Source organism: Podospora pseudocomata, chromosome 5 (assembly GCF_035222375.1).
Source record: "Podospora pseudocomata strain CBS 415.72m chromosome 5, whole genome shotgun sequence".
NCBI lineage: Eukaryota > Fungi > Ascomycota > Sordariomycetes > Sordariales > Podosporaceae > Podospora > Podospora pseudocomata.
In genome coordinates, this window is record NC_085889.1 from 1,997,374 (window position 1) to 2,014,759 (window position 17,386).

General features: G+C 53.6%; 8 protein-coding genes across 8 annotated transcripts; 3 read left to right on the forward strand and 5 right to left on the reverse strand.

Annotated features, from left to right (window-relative positions):
- Nucleotides 1–37: 37 nt before the first annotated feature.
- Nucleotides 38–1,669, reverse strand: QC762_505080 (uncharacterized protein; the record flags this gene model as incomplete). Its single annotated transcript, XM_062890935.1, has 1 exon — nucleotides 38–1,669. The coding sequence occupies one exon, from the start codon at nucleotides 1,667–1,669 to the stop codon at nucleotides 38–40; it is 1,632 nt and encodes a 543-aa protein (XP_062742079.1).
- Nucleotides 1,670–2,427: 758 nt separating this feature from the next.
- On the reverse strand, nucleotides 2,428–5,458 carry QA1S (Quinate repressor protein; the record flags this gene model as incomplete). The annotated part of the gene is made up of 2 exons (XM_062890936.1): nucleotides 5,011–5,458; nucleotides 2,428–4,946 (listed from the first exon to the last, which is right to left on the reverse strand). Exons 1-2 carry the CDS (start codon nucleotides 5,189–5,191, stop codon nucleotides 2,428–2,430), a joined length of 2,700 nt encoding a protein of 899 aa, XP_062742080.1. The 5' UTR covers nucleotides 5,192–5,458.
- Nucleotides 5,459–5,580: 122 nt separating this feature from the next.
- Nucleotides 5,581–10,131, forward strand: QC762_505100 (uncharacterized protein). The gene is made up of 2 exons (XM_062890937.1): nucleotides 5,581–7,325; nucleotides 7,385–10,131. The coding sequence occupies exons 1-2, from the start codon at nucleotides 6,007–6,009 to the stop codon at nucleotides 8,367–8,369; spliced, it is 2,304 nt and encodes a 767-aa protein (XP_062742081.1). The 5' UTR covers nucleotides 5,581–6,006; the 3' UTR covers nucleotides 8,370–10,131.
- QA3 (Quinate dehydrogenase) lies at nucleotides 8,249–10,446 on the reverse strand. Its single transcript, XM_062890938.1, has 3 exons — nucleotides 9,698–10,446; nucleotides 8,951–9,594; nucleotides 8,249–8,893 (listed from the first exon to the last, which is right to left on the reverse strand). The coding sequence occupies exons 1-3, from the start codon at nucleotides 9,960–9,962 to the stop codon at nucleotides 8,798–8,800; spliced, it is 1,005 nt and encodes a 334-aa protein (XP_062742082.1). The 5' UTR covers nucleotides 9,963–10,446; the 3' UTR covers nucleotides 8,249–8,797.
- A 1,136-nt stretch (nucleotides 10,447–11,582) lies between these two features.
- On the forward strand, nucleotides 11,583–12,686 carry QA4 (3-dehydroshikimate dehydratase; the record flags this gene model as incomplete). Its single annotated transcript, XM_062890939.1, has 1 exon — nucleotides 11,583–12,686. The coding sequence occupies one exon, from the start codon at nucleotides 11,583–11,585 to the stop codon at nucleotides 12,684–12,686; it is 1,104 nt and encodes a 367-aa protein (XP_062742083.1).
- Nucleotides 12,687–12,849: 163 nt separating this feature from the next.
- On the reverse strand, nucleotides 12,850–13,338 carry QC762_505130 (uncharacterized protein; the record flags this gene model as incomplete). The annotated part of the gene is made up of 1 exon (XM_062890940.1): nucleotides 12,850–13,338. One exon carries the CDS (start codon nucleotides 13,336–13,338, stop codon nucleotides 12,850–12,852), a length of 489 nt encoding a protein of 162 aa, XP_062742084.1.
- An 856-nt stretch (nucleotides 13,339–14,194) lies between these two features.
- QC762_505140 (uncharacterized protein) lies at nucleotides 14,195–15,787 on the forward strand. Its single transcript, XM_062890941.1, has 5 exons — nucleotides 14,195–14,430; nucleotides 14,486–14,537; nucleotides 14,592–15,119; nucleotides 15,178–15,309; nucleotides 15,369–15,787. The coding sequence occupies exons 1-5, from the start codon at nucleotides 14,244–14,246 to the stop codon at nucleotides 15,475–15,477; spliced, it is 1,008 nt and encodes a 335-aa protein (XP_062742085.1). The 5' UTR covers nucleotides 14,195–14,243; the 3' UTR covers nucleotides 15,478–15,787.
- JIP5 (WD repeat-containing protein jip5) lies at nucleotides 15,491–17,347 on the reverse strand. The gene is made up of 2 exons (XM_062890942.1): nucleotides 16,999–17,347; nucleotides 15,491–16,915 (listed from the first exon to the last, which is right to left on the reverse strand). Exons 1-2 carry the CDS (start codon nucleotides 17,255–17,257, stop codon nucleotides 15,933–15,935), a joined length of 1,242 nt encoding a protein of 413 aa, XP_062742086.1. The 5' UTR covers nucleotides 17,258–17,347; the 3' UTR covers nucleotides 15,491–15,932.
- Between the last annotated feature and the right edge of the window lie 39 nt (nucleotides 17,348–17,386).

The window sequence follows — 17,386 nt, forward strand, 5'->3', positions numbered from 1 at the left end:
TCCAACTTTGTTTCTCGTCAAGTCATGATTCTTGGGCTTAAACATTCTCAGCCTGAACAAACCCAGCCTGTCTCATCTTCTCATCCGTCGACGACGAGTCCTTGCCCACACTCTCCTCTGCACCGTGGCCCATATCACTGGTCTGCTGGAGCTCGGCCATCAGGAGCTTGTTGGCTCTGTGCACCGGCTTGATCTCAAAGAGCCTATCCATCGCCTCAAGGGGAATAGACTTTGTTTCGGGGACAAAGAAGAAGATGAAGATGATCGAGAGGATCATGAGCGAGGCGAAGAAGAAGTAGACGCCGTACTCCATCTTGAGGAACATCTGAGGGGTGAAGCGGCTGATCAAGAAGTTCCAGAACCAGTTGTTGGCGGCGGCTGAAGCTTGGCCGAGAGAGCGAGTGTTTTGGTCGAACATCTCGCTGTTGATGACCCAAGGTGTGCCGTTCCAAGAGGGTGTGTAAAAAGCGGTCCAGAGATAGAAGAAGAAGACTGCTGAGATTCCGGCGGATGTCAGCTCACCGCTGGCGCTCTGCTCGGGCTTAGCAAGCTTGATGTAGGCGCCGATGTACCACATGCAGAGTGAACCGCCTGTAGCACCGATGAAAAGCATGCGGCGCCTGCCAGCGAGGTCGACGAGCCAGAGGAGCCAGATAATCGTCAGGACAGTCTTGACAACACCGAAAATGCCTGTCGTCAAGAGGCCAGTGTTGACACCATCGATTCCAATGCTGCGGAACACGGTGGGACTGTAGTAGTTGATGGCGTTGATACCGCTGCCGTTTTGGAAGAGGAAGAGAATGCCGCCGATAAAGAAGCGCCATTGGACCTTGCGCTGCTTCAGTGAGAGGAAAGGCTTCCAAAAGCCCTTGCCGACCTCGCGCTCGAAACGCTCGAGGTCCGCTTCGATATAGCTGACTTCCTCCAGGATATAGGTATCTGTCGGCTCCAGATTCCGCATCCAGCACAAAACCTTCAAGCCCTCCTCCTTTTTGCCGTTCGCGAAGAGCCATCTGGGAGACTCCCTGAGCCAGAAAGCACCGATCAGAAGCAGGCCAGCCGGGATGAGCTGCACAGCAAATGGGATGATCCACTGCTTGTGAGAAGGGGCCAGTGTGGTGTTGACGCCATAGTTGATCCAGAAGCCAACGAGACCTCCCATCTGCCACCCAAGCTCATAGATGCCCACAAGACGCCCTCTGACGGCAGGCGGAGACAATTCAGAGATGTAGATTGGGACCATATTGGAGCAGCCACCTACACCGATACCGGCAAGGACTCTGCCAGCGATGATGGGCGCCATGCCTCTGTCTCCGTTGGCAGCAAGCATGATACCCGCGCCAATACAGAAAACCACGCTGAAGATGAAGAGAGAAATCCGTCTGCCCCCAAAATGGCTGGTGACGTAGGCAAATAAGCTGCCGAAGAAAGCACCGGCCTGGTAGACTGAAACAATGTTGGCCTTCAGCAAGGCGCGGCCGGATTCGCTATACGAGGCGAAGTCAAACTCTTCTTCAAAGGACGGGAGGGCGAGTGTGCCGCCGATGAAGGCCGAATCGTAACCGATCGTGCATGCTGCGAAGGAAGCAACAGCCGCACATGTGTAGACACGCCAGTTGTACACGGCCTTTGGCGTCGGCCTGTCCTCCTTAAGAGAGAGGAGCGTCATCGTGTCGACAAGCTCTCGAGCTGGGGAGATGCCAACGATGACAACGTGGCGAGTGGATCAACGGTTGACAAGAAAGTTCCCACGGTGGGAGGAGGCGATGTTCAGAATCTGGGGAAGGAATCTGGGGATGGTGGGCATTTGATCATGGCCCTGGGGCTACTTGATTTATAGCAGATAGAACCCTTCAATATGTGCTGCTGTCGTTTTTTCCACACAGGAATTCCAAGACCTTGGAACCCACATACAGGCTCCCCGTCTCCATGGGGAATCAAGCAATATCTCCGTCCTTGTTGGCGAACTAAAACGTTCCTCCACTCGAAGATGCTTGAGCTATACTGCATGAAGATGCAGGTCAGCCATGCGTGACACGAAACTCATGGGGTTGAGGTTTGGGTGGCAAATCAGGTTGGCCGGAAGTTTTATTTCCCAGGAGTGTGGTAGATCTCCTTCCCCGCAAAGTCGAGTGCTCGTCCCCACATGGGTACCCGTCGGTGAAGCACTAGGGCCAGAGATGTCGGCATTCAGGATGAAGACTCTCCCGGATTGAATCTTGAAATCCTCCGATTGCGGACAAGAGGCAGATGGTATCTTTGTTGAATGTTCAAATTGAGTGACGTGCCCGAATACCTCCTCCAGCTTCACAGCAGTTGGCATTGCCAGGTCAACTGCCGAGAACCATGCACGAGCCTGCGACCAAGACCTGTGGCCTCCATGTACGCTCTGTTGGACAATATCAGACCTCATTGGTATAGATATTATCAAGGTTCTTGTGCAGTTATGTTGTCGAACCGCGGCTGCAACAGCCGCGCAAAGTTCAGACGCCCTTGGTCATCAGGATACGATCTGAACACCTCCCTCCTCATCAATCGACGTGGTGCGCGCCGACCAGTGAACAATTCAAACTGTGCAAAACCTTGTTCTGGTAGCAGATCCAGGCCATCCATTGTAACCCACCCTCTGTGAGCTTCACGGCGAACTTGTTCCAGCAGAGGGGTGATAAGGGTCTTGTAGGCAAGCTCTACTACGACACCGCCTGTCGAGCTTTGCAGCCACGACGCTGGGACGGTAAAGTCAGGAGCGGGGTGGTCTCCAATGCTGTGCGTTGGTATGCAAGATACGATCATGGTAGGGTGTCTGAAGCTCTCGGGCCAAGTGTCGTCTCGGGAGCGAAGGATGTGGAATCTGGTGCCTTCGTGGGTTCTGGAGCCAGTGCTCAACCAAGGTAGGTCATTGCGAGCCAAGAGCCTTTCGAAGTGAGAAACAAGCTTTTCGGCATTGGCAACGGTCCGGTTTAAGATGGCAATCTGCTTGACTCCAAGCTGCAGCATGGCGTACACGGCTGCCCTAGCCATGCCACCAGCTCCGATCACGAGTCCGCTACTGGTGGATCGGACGGCGTTGGCGGGCGAGAGACCTCGGCGGATACATGCCCGGATTCCCACCCAGTCTGTATTCTCCCCGTACAAAGCCTTGACGGGCCCGGCCCTATTTCTGTCATTGAACAAAGCCACGTCATCGCCAATACTGCCATCCGGGCTGAGGTGCCGAACCGGAATCAGAGTGTTGACTGCGCCGATAGCCCGAGCATGTCGGCTCAGGGAATGCGTCAAGCTGATTATCTCGACTTTGAAAGGCAGTCCGACCGAGGCACCAGCAAAGTGCGGGTCACTGACGAGCTTCTCGAGACTTGATATGTTGCTTGTCGAATGTGGCTCGTAGTGGTGGGGAATGCCGCAAGCTTTGAGAGCGGCATTGTGCATTGCTGGGGATAAACTGTAGTCCACGTTGGCGCCAAAAACATACAGTCTCATGTGATCGTAGAGAAAGGCTGAGTAGAGAGCTTCGGTGGCTTGTTTGGCCGTGAGAAATGGACGGATGGCCAGGCTATGTGAGTCAACACCACCGGGGTCTTTGCTCATGCCTTCGGGTTTAACAGAGGATAGTATCCTGTTGAAGCACGCCGAGTGCTTTCCAAGAACGCCAGTATTGTAAGCGATCAGGGGCAGTCTCGAACCAGGCGCTGACTCAACCATGGCGTGCACCCGATGTATGTCAAAGTTATCATCGATGCTGGCAGCTGTCTTGGTGAATCGGACCATGTCGCAGCCGTAATTCTGTGCTTTCTGGTAGTAGGACTGCCAGCTGGAGTCATTCCAAGACGGCGGGTGGGGATCTGATAACTGAACGTTCCCGACTATCTTGCAGGAGCCCTTGATGTTGAGAATGCCGGCAAGCGTCACACTGTCGAGTCGTAGATCAACAGTCATGTACTCCGGGGCAAGACGAAGGGCATGCGAGACATATGAACTGTACATAGATCGCCAAGTCTCGTCAGACAGCGCAGCCTCCGGGAACGCTACATGGAGGAAGATAGGAATCACGGTGTCTCGCCTTACTTGGGCCACGACGCGGCTGATTTCTCTGGCTCTATCTGGGGGTAGCTGACCGAGTTGCCGTAAGTGAGCGGCAAAGTCTGTGACGAGGTCATCCAACACAATCTCAATCGCATCCGCTCCTGTCTCGAGGTCCTGGATGTCGAGGTTGTCTTTTATGAGCGACGAAAGGGGCAGTGAGATTGCGTAGGTGAACCGCCGTTCTTCTGCCGGTATGCAAGCCAGCGGGAAGGCCGATTCGATGAAGGGTATGGTTCCCCTGGGGAGTATCAAGGAGAGAAACTTGAGGAAGTGTCGTTCAGCTCGTTTCAGGGTGAGATAGGGGGCAGCAAATTCATCAGAACTCCCACCCATGGTTTCTTTGGCTGTGTTTTGCTCTTCTGACGCATTGAAAAACTCAAAGCGGGTGCATCTCCGGAAAAATGCACTGCTGGCATCCAAAAGCTCGCAGAACTTGCGGGCATCGTTGACCTTCAAATGGGTCCTGATGGCTTCTGAATCTCGAAGGACATATATGACGGGATTTGTTCTTCCAAGGTCTTCGAGGATGGCTTGCACACTCCTATCCATCCATGAGCTGACCACGATAGTGTTTCGCTTATGTTTATCAAATACATGCTGAAGGATAGAGGCCTGGCGGCGTTGACAGTCAGTGGCGCCATGCTTTCTCTTGTAAGCTGGACTCGATAGCCCGGTTTTCTCGTGAAAAACATGCTCCAACTCGACGACCTTTCGGTTCATGGCGGTCGAGGCCATGACGGCCAAAGTGGATTTCCCCGAGCCCCTGATACCGACGATGATAATGGAGGCATCTGGGTCGTAGGGACGGGCTGGTTGGACAATCTCATGCCCCAATGGCGAGTGGGTTGCTGAGCGTGGCACTACTAGGAGGTGTTAGATGGGATGGATATAGACAAAAAATTGGGGTTGTAGCTGCATATGCCTCACCTCTAGGTATAGGATCACCAACCACCTGGAAGAGAGCCCCGGGACCAGGAGCATAAGCCATATTTTGGCTGTCCGAGGACCAGCCTCGGGACAATGGTCGGGACTCGGACGAGTCGCTCTCACAAGTCGAGACCATGGCCGCGTACGAACGCTTCATACCGGCGACGGTAGTAGAAGACATCGTAAGACGCGAAACGGAAGACCTGTGTTGCTTCACTCGCAAGGCCTAACTGCTCGGGCGCATATAGAAGTCGTCCAAAGCTCGGCGATGATGTGTGGCGTCCTGGGGGTGGCCGGACGATCCAAGGCAGTGAGTGCCGTCCAGTAACCAGTGAGCCAGTGGGTGGTCACCTGTAGGGAGCTACAATAGATGGGTAGGTAGGTAGGGCAGATCTCAGGAATAGCCAGATGCTTGGCCGAAGCGTCGTGCTCAGTGTCATGATGGGACCTTGTCCATGGAGTGTGGATGAACAACCTGGAAGCCGAAGACTAGGTGGCAGGGGTAAATGCGGGGATAAACGTTTACCCCACCATGTAAGAGCCAAGCCATCAAATCCATTTCCCCGGATATCGAAGTGGGCTTCCACTTCACCCTATCCACAACACAGACTCACACATCAATGCAATTGCACTCAGCTGCCGGGGCGTGAGGGTGCATTGCTGCCGAGTTCCAGTCGTCTTCATCGCTCCAGCGCGCATCCTTGTCTCTCCTCGCCGGCCTCACCCAGAAGAAGTCGCTTCTCCGCACACTCAGCTTAACGTTCCCCGCACACACCGGGGGACGGCAAAGCCGATACGGGCCCAGTAGCACCATTATGTTCGGTGGGTGGCCTGTCAGGTCTTGATGAACTGCCGCCGCCGCCGCTTTCCTGGACTCGGGAGTTTTGGTAGCTAAAGTCTTTGACGCAACATCGAGTAGTGGATATGGTGCGTTGACGGCCATTTAGACAGCAATCGCTGTGCAACTGTACTATCACCATCACACCTGGCCATGCCATGGGCCCCAAACGAAATATCAAGGAGACCGAAGGTCTGAGCAGCATCGCACCAACCACTCCGGACCCGGCATCCCTTCAACAAGCCGTCGGTCATCAAGCCGTACCTGTATCAGTCAAGCGTCAGAGAGTGTCGAGAGCTTGTGACCAGTGTCGAGCAGCAAGGGAAAAGTGTGATGGGGTCCAACCACAATGCTTCCCTTGTATCTCCCAGACGAGGTCCTGTACCTACAATGTCAGTCCAAAGAAAAGGGGTGTTCAGACAGGCTATATACGCGCACTTGAGCTCACTCTTGGATGGATAATGGAGAACATTGCCGGCGCGGAGGACGCCCTGGGCAATGCTCTGGCTCAGGAGGGCAGCCAGGCGCAAGCAGTCATGACGGGCAAGGACGCCACCGCAGCAACTCGCCTTCACAAGAAATGGGGGAGAAGCCGAGTACACAAGGAAATAGAACGGCTCCTTTCTGGCGGCGTCACGCCCGTCCTTGATTTGGATGGGCGATCTCCCTCAGTAGACGCAAACGCAAACAACACGGATAGCTCGGTAGACACAGGCAAGAATATTGCTCCGGAGCCGCCAGACCTGCCAACTTGCAACTCTGCAGCAGGCCCTCACTTGGCAATCACCCCGGAACATACATTACCAGACACCCAAAATCCACGAACAATGTTGCAGAATTACTCATCCGGACCATCATCCAACACGCCCATACCCACTCGAACTCAGTTACCTCCGGAGCATTGGCGGTTATTGGACATCTATTTTTCGTATACACATTGTTGGCTCCCCATTCTCGAGAAGCAAGCATTGTTTCAAACCTCATATCGCTACACAAAAGAAGGTCTTTTGCTGGTTTCAACAGACCCCTCTTCGGCGGCGCATGCTGAGCTCTGGAGTGTCCTCGCACTGGCATCTTTTCAGAGTACTACGAGTTCACAGTCTCTTGCTGGTGAGGCTGGGAACACCAACCTTTCACATCATCAGATCTACAATACGGCCCGCGGGCTGATCCCCTCAGAATGCGAAAATTTTCAGATCAACCATGCCCGAGCACTTTTGCTTCTAAGCCTTGTCAACATGGCCCGAGAAAATCGCACTGATGCATCGCTGTTACTTGGGTTCGCCATCAGGATTCTATTGAACCTGCACTCGAGCGAGGCACCGTCGGCTGGGAACACTACCAACATCGAGGCAGCACTGATGTCATGTTTCATGTTGGAGACTACTTTGTCTATCGCTTACAAGCAACTGCCTCACTTGCGAGCCGAGGATCTTGCCAGATTTCCTTCCATACCAGAAAGTGGGCTGGACCAGTGGTGAGTTGACATCCCAGCAGAAGAGTCCTGGATGGATTGGCTAACATTTCTGGATGCAGGGAGCCATGGTCGCCATGTGAAGGCTTTGGGAGCAAGTCGGTCGATTTCCGGTCATCACGGAATCCTGCCTTTTGCGTCACTACGTTCAACCAACTATATGCAATCCTTCTTGTGGTATCTCAAAGGGTGCTGGCAGAAAGCCGGGGGGGTTTCTCAGAGAACCAGAAATCTTCCTTCAGTGCGCAGTTGCAACATGTTATCGAATCCGAGACGCCATTTAGGGACTTCATTCTATCCGAAGCCTGCCAGGCTTCCTCGGTTCCAACCGCCTACATTATCCGGATTTTATATCTTTGGGCCATGCTGCGCAATTCCAGATCTTGCACCGAATCTCTGGTCTCGATGCTGACAGAGACTCTTGAGCATTATGGGAACAGTTTCCACGCTGGCACCATGCCTTCTTTTCTACTCACAAGCCTCCGTTCCATGGCAAATGAAGATTTTCTGGCAGGTTTCGGAGAACGGGACAGAGAGCGATTAGTGGAGCTTGCACTGCGGTACTCAGCCTCTCGGTCAACCAACGTTTCAAATATGCCCGGAGCCCATTTCATTCCAGTTCCCATTCACCAATCGATTATAGGACGTGACCACACAGCCAAAGCTCCTTCCTCACTCGCCTCGATGGTTTCAGGCTCAAGCTTAGCCCCATTGCCAGCCTCAACTCCGAGTCTATATGGGGATGGCCGAAGAATGAGCAATGCTTACGACCAACAATTCCAGCATCCCTCTGCCACCGGAAACCTGCAGGGGGGTTTTGGGTCAGTCATGGCTTATGGTGTACCAAACGTCGGCATGGGCATGCATCATTCCCATGCTTCATTGGGCTTTGGTGGTCCTGACTACGATGCTCTTCTGGATGATATGGCCGCCACCGACTGCACTGATTCCATCGAGGTTGACTCTCAGTTTATGATCAATCTGGGATATGGGCCTGGATGTGACACTTCGGAGGTGTTCAGAAACAGATTCGACGGATATGAATAAACTTGGATCGGAAATGAGGGGTGGAGGGGAATAAGAACGAGCAGTCTCATTGAGGATCTTAAGCTCATTCAGAAATTCTAGAGTAGGACTCATATGAACGCCATCCACACTAGACTCCACGGGACCACTTGATTCCTCTTGGTCACTTATTTCACTCGCCACTCCCCAATGCCCCTATGCAAGGCTTCTTGGATTCAAAAACCATGCACGGTGGTCCAGGAAGACAACTCGTCCAAGCCAGAGCGGGCCCATAAATATTACCATACAACACGTCGCCGTTGAGAACTGCAACCGCCTGGGCCCAATTGAGATCACAACAAGGTCCGAATGATAGCTAGATACAATGAAACCAAATCTTATATACAATACCATGCCTGTCTGTTATTTTTAACAACGCATAATCTTATCATCATACAATAGGCTTCAGCCTACGCATTCGACAGCTCCGCTAGCCTGGCAGCAATAGCCTCCTTGACCTGAGCAACAGGAAGCTCGCTGGCGTCAAGACCAGTCCAATATTTATCCTGGTTCACTTGCGTCAGCCAAAACGAAAACATCAGTACGGAGCGGGACAGTCCTACCTGCTCAATCCCTTGCCAGATCATGGCCTCTGTTCCCAAAATAACCTGCCATCCTTCCTTCTCCGCGATGGCGCCAAGCGCAGTAAAAGGACTTGGGTTGTAACACATCTCCAACATTGCCCCCTTATGGTCCTTCACCAGCATCACCTCAATGATCTTCCTCACCGTCTTCTCACTCTCCGTTACGGGGGCGAAATCAGGGATACACGCCACGATCGCTCCAGGGCCCTCGAGCCGCTCGGCTTGTTCCACACTCTCAACATATACCAACTTATCACCATACCCACGTTCTTTGCACTCTTTCATGACGGCCTCCACTTCATTAGAGTCTCGGTTGACGAGGTAGATCTTGGTGGCTTGGAGATACTTGTGCAGAGCATACACGGCTGATCTGGCAGCGCCACCTCCACCGACAACCAGGGCGGGGCAGTTCTCATACACATCGGCATTGGGAACGTTTTGGACAAAGGACTCGCGAACACCGATCACGTCGGTGTTGGCTCCGCACAGGAGACGACGGCCCGGGGTGTTGGGGTCGTCACGGAGGAAAAGAGTGTTGCAGGCACCGACGTCACGGCACTCGGGTGTGAGGTAGTCGAGGTGAGGGATGATAGCCACCTTGTTTGGCATGGTTACCGATGCGCCTGGGAGATAAGGGGCGTCAGTGAGATGGGACGATGGGGTCTGCGATCGGTGGGTGGCACGGAAAGTGCGGGCCAGGTGCTGATCATGATTGGGATGACGAACCGTAGAACTTTGGGTCTTGGACAAGGTTCAGGAACAAGTCCATGTCGTCCGAATCGAGACGCAACTGGCCCCAGTTCAGGCCGAGACCCTGGTAGACTACATCGTGAAGCAGCGGGGACATAGATGCTGCCAGCTTTTTGCCGAAGAGGAAGCCATGTTTGGTGAGATTTTGAATACGGGGGTCGAAAGACAGTTGGAGAGCTGGGGCCTGTTGCTGCAACAGCGGTGGTGTGATGGTTACTGTGGTTGTGGTTGTCGTTGTCATCTTGATAATGCCGCCCTGTCTTGCGTTACACTAGGCTCGGAAAGAGGCGGTATGCAGGCGCAATGCAAAGTCGTTCCAGAAGCTCAATGTGTGATTGGATACTTGGAGGCGGCGTAAGAGCAGCGGTTCGGTCGTAGGCTCAGTAAGAGGAGGAGGCGGTGACACGGGCGTGATGTTTACTCAAGATAAAGATAGAAATGGACTTGGGGTTGAGGTACTTATTAAGAGGATACGCCTTGGATAGATAGGGAGTGAACTACGACGGTGGGATCTACAATCACGGAACGACATTTACCCTAGAGTCTTGATGAAGCCTTCGGGTTCTGGGCTTAGCATCCTGCATAACAACCACGGCCATACCGGTATGTTTTCTTGTCTCCGCGATCGGTGGAGCACACTCGGGGTAGTGGTGGGCAACGGACCCAGGACGGTGGAAAGCCGATTCCCTACCTTGCGGCAATTGGCAATGGGATAGTGGTCGTGGTGGTGCAAGGTGGGTGGCACAAGAAAATGCATCTGAGCATGAGCGGTGCATTTTCATCCAAAGGCCAGGCAGCGTAAAGATTTATCCCTTCGTTATGAGTGGCCAACTAGCGTATAGCCCCGCAGACTCCACACTTGACGTCGGTTCGTTCCCATTGGCCGGGTCCAGCTCGTAAGTGTTTGTGACTCGGGGAATTCACACGAGCATCCACGGGGCAGTGGTTGCTGCTCAATGATTCAATACCGGGCGCTCACACGCTCTGTTTGTGAACGGCCTGGAGCGGGAAGAAGCATCATCCATCTTCCCTATCACCAGGGCCTCAACGCGGACGAGCTCCGGCATTCCGCTACTTCTCGCTTATCTTCGGCCCGGACGCCAACCTGGGCCTTTGCTTCTGCGGCTGCACAATGCCTGCTCACACAAACGGGAGGGATTACACGTATCTCCCAGCACTGTGCCATCCTAGCCACTCTGTACACCGCTGAACGCCCCTGGCCAGGCTGCCGTGGATGTGATTCTCACCTCCTCCTGCACTTTGCTCGTCAGTTGCTTTTCCACCACCTTGACTTGACAAGTTGACAGTTGACAGCGCTGTGTCATAATCTGCACTCGGCACATCACGCCTGTCACTCACCGGGCAGCCTGACTCCATGTCTTGCGGTAGTCTCTGCCGGGATCGAGCAGTCGACGTGAGACAAACAAGATTCGCAAAAGAAAGCCCCCGGGGAGTCTTCCCGAGAGAAAAAGTTTTCTGATTCAACAGGTAGGACACGGACGGAATGGACCTGCCACGCAAGTTAGCCCCTTATTGCATTCCTTATTTTGACTAGGACCTCAATGGGCTCATCTGAAGTCGACATGATGTGTAAACTCGGGCTCAATGGGGCAGCGTCATCAGAGAGGGCCAAGGCCCATATTTTTATCCCCTCCTGTTTCTTCCATGAGGGGTATTAATACGCTCCTCATCTCCCTCGTTCTCTTCCTCCACCGCTCCTGTCCATTCCAGTCATGACATCTTAATTTTCTGTCTCAGATATTGTCTATATATTCGTCTTCTACCTACTACACCAGCACTCAACCCATCACAATTGTTGACATCACCCCCTTATCAGACATCATCAAAGCAGCCTGACAGGATGCCTTCCAAACTCGCCATCACTTCCATGTCACTTGGCCGGTGTTATGCCGGCCACTCCTTCACCACTAAGCTCGATATGGCCCGGAAATATGGCTATCAAGGCCTAGAGCTCTTCCACGAGGACTTGGCTGATGTAGCCTATCGTCTCTCCGGAGAGACCCCTTCCCCGTGTGGCCCGTCCCCAGCAGCCCAGCTCGCGGCTGCCCATCAAATCCTCCGCATGTGCCAAGTCAAAAACATTGAAATCGTCTGCCTCCAGCCCTTCAGCCAGTACGACGGCCTACTCGACCGCGAGGAGCACGAGCGCCGTCTGGAGCAGCTCGAGTTCTGGATCGAGCTCGCCCACGAGCTTGACACAGACATTATCCAAATCCCCGCCAACTTTCTCCCCGCCGAGGAAGTAACTGAGGACATTTCGCTCATCGTCTCGGACCTTCAAGAAGTGGCCGACATGGGCCTGCAGGCCAACCCACCCATCCGCTTTGTCTACGAGGCTCTGTGCTGGAGCACTCGTGTCGACACTTGGGAGCGTAGCTGGGAGGTGGTGCAGAGGGTGAGCAGGCCCAACTTTGGCGTGTGCCTGGACACTTTCAACATTGCGGGGCGGGTATATGCTGATCCGACGGTTGCCTCTGGCCGCACCCCCAACGCGGAGGAAGCGATACGGAAGTCGATTGCGCGGCTCGTTGAAAGGGTCGATGTCAGCAAGGTCTTTTATGTGCAGGTTGTGGACGCTGAGAAGTTGAAGAAGCCGCTGGTGCCGGGTCATCGGTTTTATGACCCGGAGCAGCCGGCGAGGATGAGCTGGTCAAGGAACTGCAGGTTATTCTACGGGGAGAAGGACAGAGGGGCGTATTTGCCCGTCAAGGAGATTGCCTGGGCCTTCTTCAACGGGCTCGGATTCGAGGGTTGGGTCAGTCTGGAGCTCTTCAACAGAAGAATGTCGGACACAGGCTTTGGGGTGCCCGAGGAGCTGGCCAGGAGAGGGGCCGTGTCGTGGGCAAAGCTAGTGAGGGACATGAAGATCACTGTTGATTCACCAACACAACAACAAGACACACAGCAGCCCATCAGGATGCTGTCGCTGTCAGCGGCTTTGTAACTAGTGTTTTAGAATAGCATCTACCGGCGTTTTGGGTTCGGAGAGGTGGCGATCTGCTGGAGTAGACAAAGACGGTTTCAAACGTGAATCTATACACAGAAAAGTTTTGTTCCATTATCTCTGAGCAGTTCTCTTCCGCCCTCCTACCCGACACATAAACGCCTTATTCTCCCTCGATCTTCAGGTGTTGCGCCGCAAACTCTATCGCAGCACTGTATCCGTATGCTCCCATCCCACAAATTACAGCCACGGCTTTGTCACTCAAGTAGCTATGCGCCCGGAAAGTCTCTCTTGCGTGGACATTAGATACATGAAGTTCAACAAAAGGGATCGCCACCGCTGCGAGCGCATCACGAACAGCTACACTCGTATGTGTCAGAGCCCCTGCATTGATGATGATGGCGGACACTCTCTTTCCCGGTGTGTCGGTTTCTCGCACGTTTGGTCCCCAACCTGCAGTCTCTTGAATGCGGTCAACGATGGCGCCCTCGTGATTAGACTGGAATGTGTCAATCTCGACGCCCAGTTCGTGGGCTTGTTGGCGTGCTTGAGTTTCAATATCTTCGAGGGTGGTTGAGCCGTAAATATGAGGTTCTCGTTTGCCCAAGAGATTCAAGTTGGGGCCGTTGATGAGCAGGATGCGACGTGACATGGTGATTATGTGCGGCTGGCGGTTTGTGATGATGATGTACTTGGTTCAAAGCCAATTCAGGGGTTCAGGAGAAAGATAGAGTTCGGGCAGTAAAGACGTCCAGGGTTGCCGCCAGACAAGGCATCTATGACACCAGAGGTGACTTCATATATATTTTACGAGCATGTACCCCCAATTGCCGTATCTCATCTTCGCGAGCCTGCTGATGTCTTTTCCCAATGCTCCAGCAACGGTCAGGAGGAGTGCGGACTCTTCCTGTCTCCGTGCTGAGACCACCGGTACACAACACACTCGAAAGCACTTTGCCGTTGGTTCACGGAAATACAAACTGTAATACTGGCTAATGATTCTCCCCCAGGTGTGAGGTCGTCAGCATGAGGAGTGTAAACTCGATCCAAGCCAACGATGGAGGATCCACAGCTGACGGGTAAACACTTATCCAACAATTACCCCCGCGGAACCCTTGTGGCCACCACTTCGGCTCAGACAGCGGGAGACCAGTGCGGAATTCATTCCACTGTCTATCACCGAGGAGCGTTATCCTGATCTCTGGAAAGCAGATCAACTCGCGGGGTAATATATCGGGGTATTGGGCTGCATACATACACAGGCAAGAAATGGAGAATAGGTAGTGTAGGCCCGTCTCAAAATCCGGGGAAGCTACAGGGGTCTTCCACTTTGGAACCCCTTGACCGATCAGAAAGTACGTCACAGCATGGGGGACTGTGGATATTCTTCTCGGCTTGATGCGATTCATGTTTGATGGGGCGGAATCTGTACAGGAGGGCCCCGTTGCTGCTCTGAAGTGTTTTGCGCCGTTGTGACTGTAGGATTCTTCCTCGACTTGTTTCTGTTTTGCATTCTCTGGACCTCGCTTCAGGAAAAAACAAGATAGACAATTCAACATGACGCCGGTAATGCTCACCGAGCAGGAGCTCGATGAGGTTTACACCTTTGCTGTCCAGCTTGGCAAAGATGCAGGCAAAATGCTTCTCGAGGCTGCCCAACTGAGATTTACTGGCACTCAAACAGCCGATTTGGAGGTTGAAGAGAAGGATAGTTCGGTAGATATCGTAACCGAGACAGACGAAGGTGTGTGTGTTATGGTGAGCTAAGCAGTCCATGAGCACAAAACTGACCTCATCAGATGTTGAAGCCTTCATCAAATCCTCCATTGAGGCGAAATACCCCCACCACAAGTATGTTCACAGAGCCATTCCGTTTTCCTGAGGCGTCTAACGTTCTGCTGGCAGGTTTATCGGCGAAGAGACATACTCCAAAGGCGCGTCCCGCTCCTACCTGGTCTCCGAAACCACACCCAGCTGGTGTGTCGACCCACTAGATGGGACGGTCAACTATACGCACCTCTTCCCCATGTTTTGCGTCTCTATCGGCTTCATCGTCGCCGGTAGGCCCACCATTGGCGTAGTCTATGCGCCATTCCTTAACCAGCTTTTTACCTCTTGCCGGGGCAGAGGTGCTTGGCTTAACGAAACCCAGCGGCTTCCCCTGATTAGGAACCCAATACCACCCATGCCAGCGGACGCTCCAAGTGGCTGTGTTTTCTCGTGCGAATGGGGCAAAGACAGAAAAGACAGACCCGACGGCAACCTCTACAGAAAGGTGGAAAGTTTTGTGAACATGGCAGCGGAAGTGGGAGGAAGAGGAGGAAAGGGTGGCATGGTGCACGGTATCAGGAGTCTAGGGAGCGCAACCATGGACCTCGCCTACACGGCCATGGGGGCGTTCGATATCTGGTGGGAGGGCGGATGCTGGGAGTGGTAAGTTTCTATTCCAAGAATTGTGTGGTTGAACCTGGGCGCTGACAGCATGGACAAGGGATGTGGCGGCCGGTGTTGCTATCCTCCAGGAAGCTGGTGGGTTAGTCACGAGCGCCAACCCACCCAAGGATATAGAGACGGCAGAAATACAGGAAGTGAAGCTGGGAAGCAGACTGTATCTTGCTATACGGTATAGAATCACACCTGAACTTTTGTCCTTTGGCATCCCGACAAGCTAACACAACACAGGCCAGCAGGGCCAAGCAAGACCGAGACGGGGAGGGAGGGGCAGGAACGGACTGTTCGAGAAGTATGGCGACGTGTGAAAGCATTGGAGTATGCAAGGCCGGGAGCCTGAACCTGGCAGTAGATATCATAAACACGAAACTATAATTATTGCCACAAATATAGATGGGCTGAGTGGTATTTATCTCTGATGCTGAGGTGTACCAACAACCTCGACCAGGTTTGGTCCCAGACCTGGTTCTTATCCTACGTGGAAGTCGAACATGTGGAGGGAGTGAAGAAACTACGCTATGAAGCCCACGCCCACCTTTTTCATCTCGGTTTCATTGGAAGCATTTGGTGCCAGAGCACCACGGATTGCAACCCAGGCCGCCCTTCGGCTTACCGACCATTGGCGGACCACTCAAATCCAAGTTCGAGACAAAAGAGCTCGAGGGAGTGCACCCTGTCCAAAAGTTAACGGCAGCTGCTGTAACAATGTGTCAGTCTCTGGCGCAGCTCTGGTAGTAAAATGTCCAGTCCTTGTTGGTTTCCCTGATCATACAAACTACCTGAAGTAGTTGTCCATCAGTCTAAGCCCGGGAAAGCCACACTCCTCGCCTGGTTACCCTTTCCCTTTTTCTGCTTCTTGTTGGATGATTTTTGCGGGCGTTCGTCCTCACTGTCATCGTCAGAGTCAGAATCGCTCCGGGCCGGTCTCTTGAAGCCAGTGGCTTCCGCCTCCTCTTCTTCCTCTTCGTCAAGGTCGTCGTCTCCAGATTCTGCCCAAACCTTGACCGTTCTGCCGCCGCCACTAATAAGCCTGTTCTGGTAGTCAAAGGTCAAGGCAGAGACCCCCTCGACCTCATCGTGTTTGAGCACAAACTGCACCTCGCGTCTCTTGAGGTCGACAATGCTCAGGCTACCATCACCAACACCAACGATGACCTTTTTGCCCCAGCCAAGCTCGTCGGGAACGCGAACAATGGCATCCAGACTCTCGCCGTCCTTTTTAGTCCGGCCACCAGCAACGTTGATACGCTCCTGCTGATCGTCCCAGGCGCCGCGATCCCACAGCGTCAAGATTCCATTACCGGTGCCAACTGCCACCACAGCATTGCTACGCATCTTCTTAGGCCCAAGACCGGTCGGGATGATGGTGGAGCAGAGCAGTTCGTCTTCTTGGTCTTCTGAAGTCGCGACAATTCCGTGCCTAAGGTCGGTGACGGCGAGCGTGGTGCCTCCGGTGGAGACCCACTGTTTGGGAAACCCAGAGGAGCTCTCAGCCGAGGCAGGCAAAAGAGTAATGCTGGAGATGTAATCGGCGTGCGGCACATGCTTTCGCACTGGCTTAGGATTCAGGCTACCGTTTTCGCGCAAGTCGAAGATGTAGAGGCCGCCAGAGTCAGTACCGAGAAGGAGGGTCTGAGGCGACAGGACATGGAGGATGGCAGGGCAATCGGTCGTGCTTGTCGCGCTGTTGCGGGGAGGGAGGCCAATCTTGGAGATGACATTGCCGGTCTCGGGGGAGAAGTGCTTGACCACGGAGTCGGTGCCGGCAGAGTACATGGCTGGTCGCAACGAAGCAAACAGTCAGTCTTGAACCAAAAACACAGAGGCAAAGTTCGACTGGCTGAAGTAAGAGGAAACTGACCTGAGCCATCATGGCTGTATGCGAGATGCCGGCAGCTGCCCTTGTGGCGGCGGGTGCTCCAGATACTCTTAATCATACCGCGTCCGCTGCTGGTGCTGCTCCGGCGGCCGCTTTCATCCTCCTCGTCGTCATCGTTCGGCAGGCGAAAGGTCTCAACTTTGCCGCTGGCCAGGCCGACTGTGAGGAGCGGCTCGGACGGGTGCAAGACCTGAGTAAACAGATCCGCTGAGAGCGGAAGAGTGCAGAGGTTTTCCAACATGGTATGGGAGATAGTGTGCTAAGGTGTGATCTTCACAGTCGCAAAAACAATGCGGAACTTGGATGCCATCGCGACCTTTTTGAAGCAGCCAATCGCGAAAAATTTGGAGCTCCGGGGGTGGCTTTAGTA

Coding starts and splice junctions, on each gene's coding strand:
- QC762_505100 (XM_062890937.1), top strand. CDS start 6,007: ATGGGCCCCAAACGAAATATCAAGGAGACCGAAGGTCTGAGCAGCATC. Junction 7,326..7,384: donor GAAAGTGGGCTGGACCAGTG/GTGAGTTGACAT, acceptor TTCTGGATGCAG/GGAGCCATGGTCGCCATGTG.
- QA3 (XM_062890938.1), bottom strand. CDS start 9,962: ATGACAACGACAACCACAACCACAGTAACCATCACACCACCGCTGTTG. Junction 9,595..9,697: donor CCAAGACCCAAAGTTCTACG/GTTCGTCATCCC, acceptor CTTATCTCCCAG/GCGCATCGGTAACCATGCCA. Junction 8,894..8,950: donor TCTGGCAAGGGATTGAGCAG/GTAGGACTGTCC, acceptor CAAGTGAACCAG/GATAAATATTGGACTGGTCT.
- QC762_505140 (XM_062890941.1), top strand. CDS start 14,244: ATGACGCCGGTAATGCTCACCGAGCAGGAGCTCGATGAGGTTTACACC. Junction 14,431..14,485: donor CGTAACCGAGACAGACGAAG/GTGTGTGTGTTA, acceptor TGACCTCATCAG/ATGTTGAAGCCTTCATCAAA. Junction 15,120..15,177: donor GAGGGCGGATGCTGGGAGTG/GTAAGTTTCTAT, acceptor AGCATGGACAAG/GGATGTGGCGGCCGGTGTTG.
- JIP5 (XM_062890942.1), bottom strand. CDS start 17,257: ATGTTGGAAAACCTCTGCACTCTTCCGCTCTCAGCGGATCTGTTTACT. Junction 16,916..16,998: donor ATACAGCCATGATGGCTCAG/GTCAGTTTCCTC, acceptor CGTTGCGACCAG/CCATGTACTCTGCCGGCACC.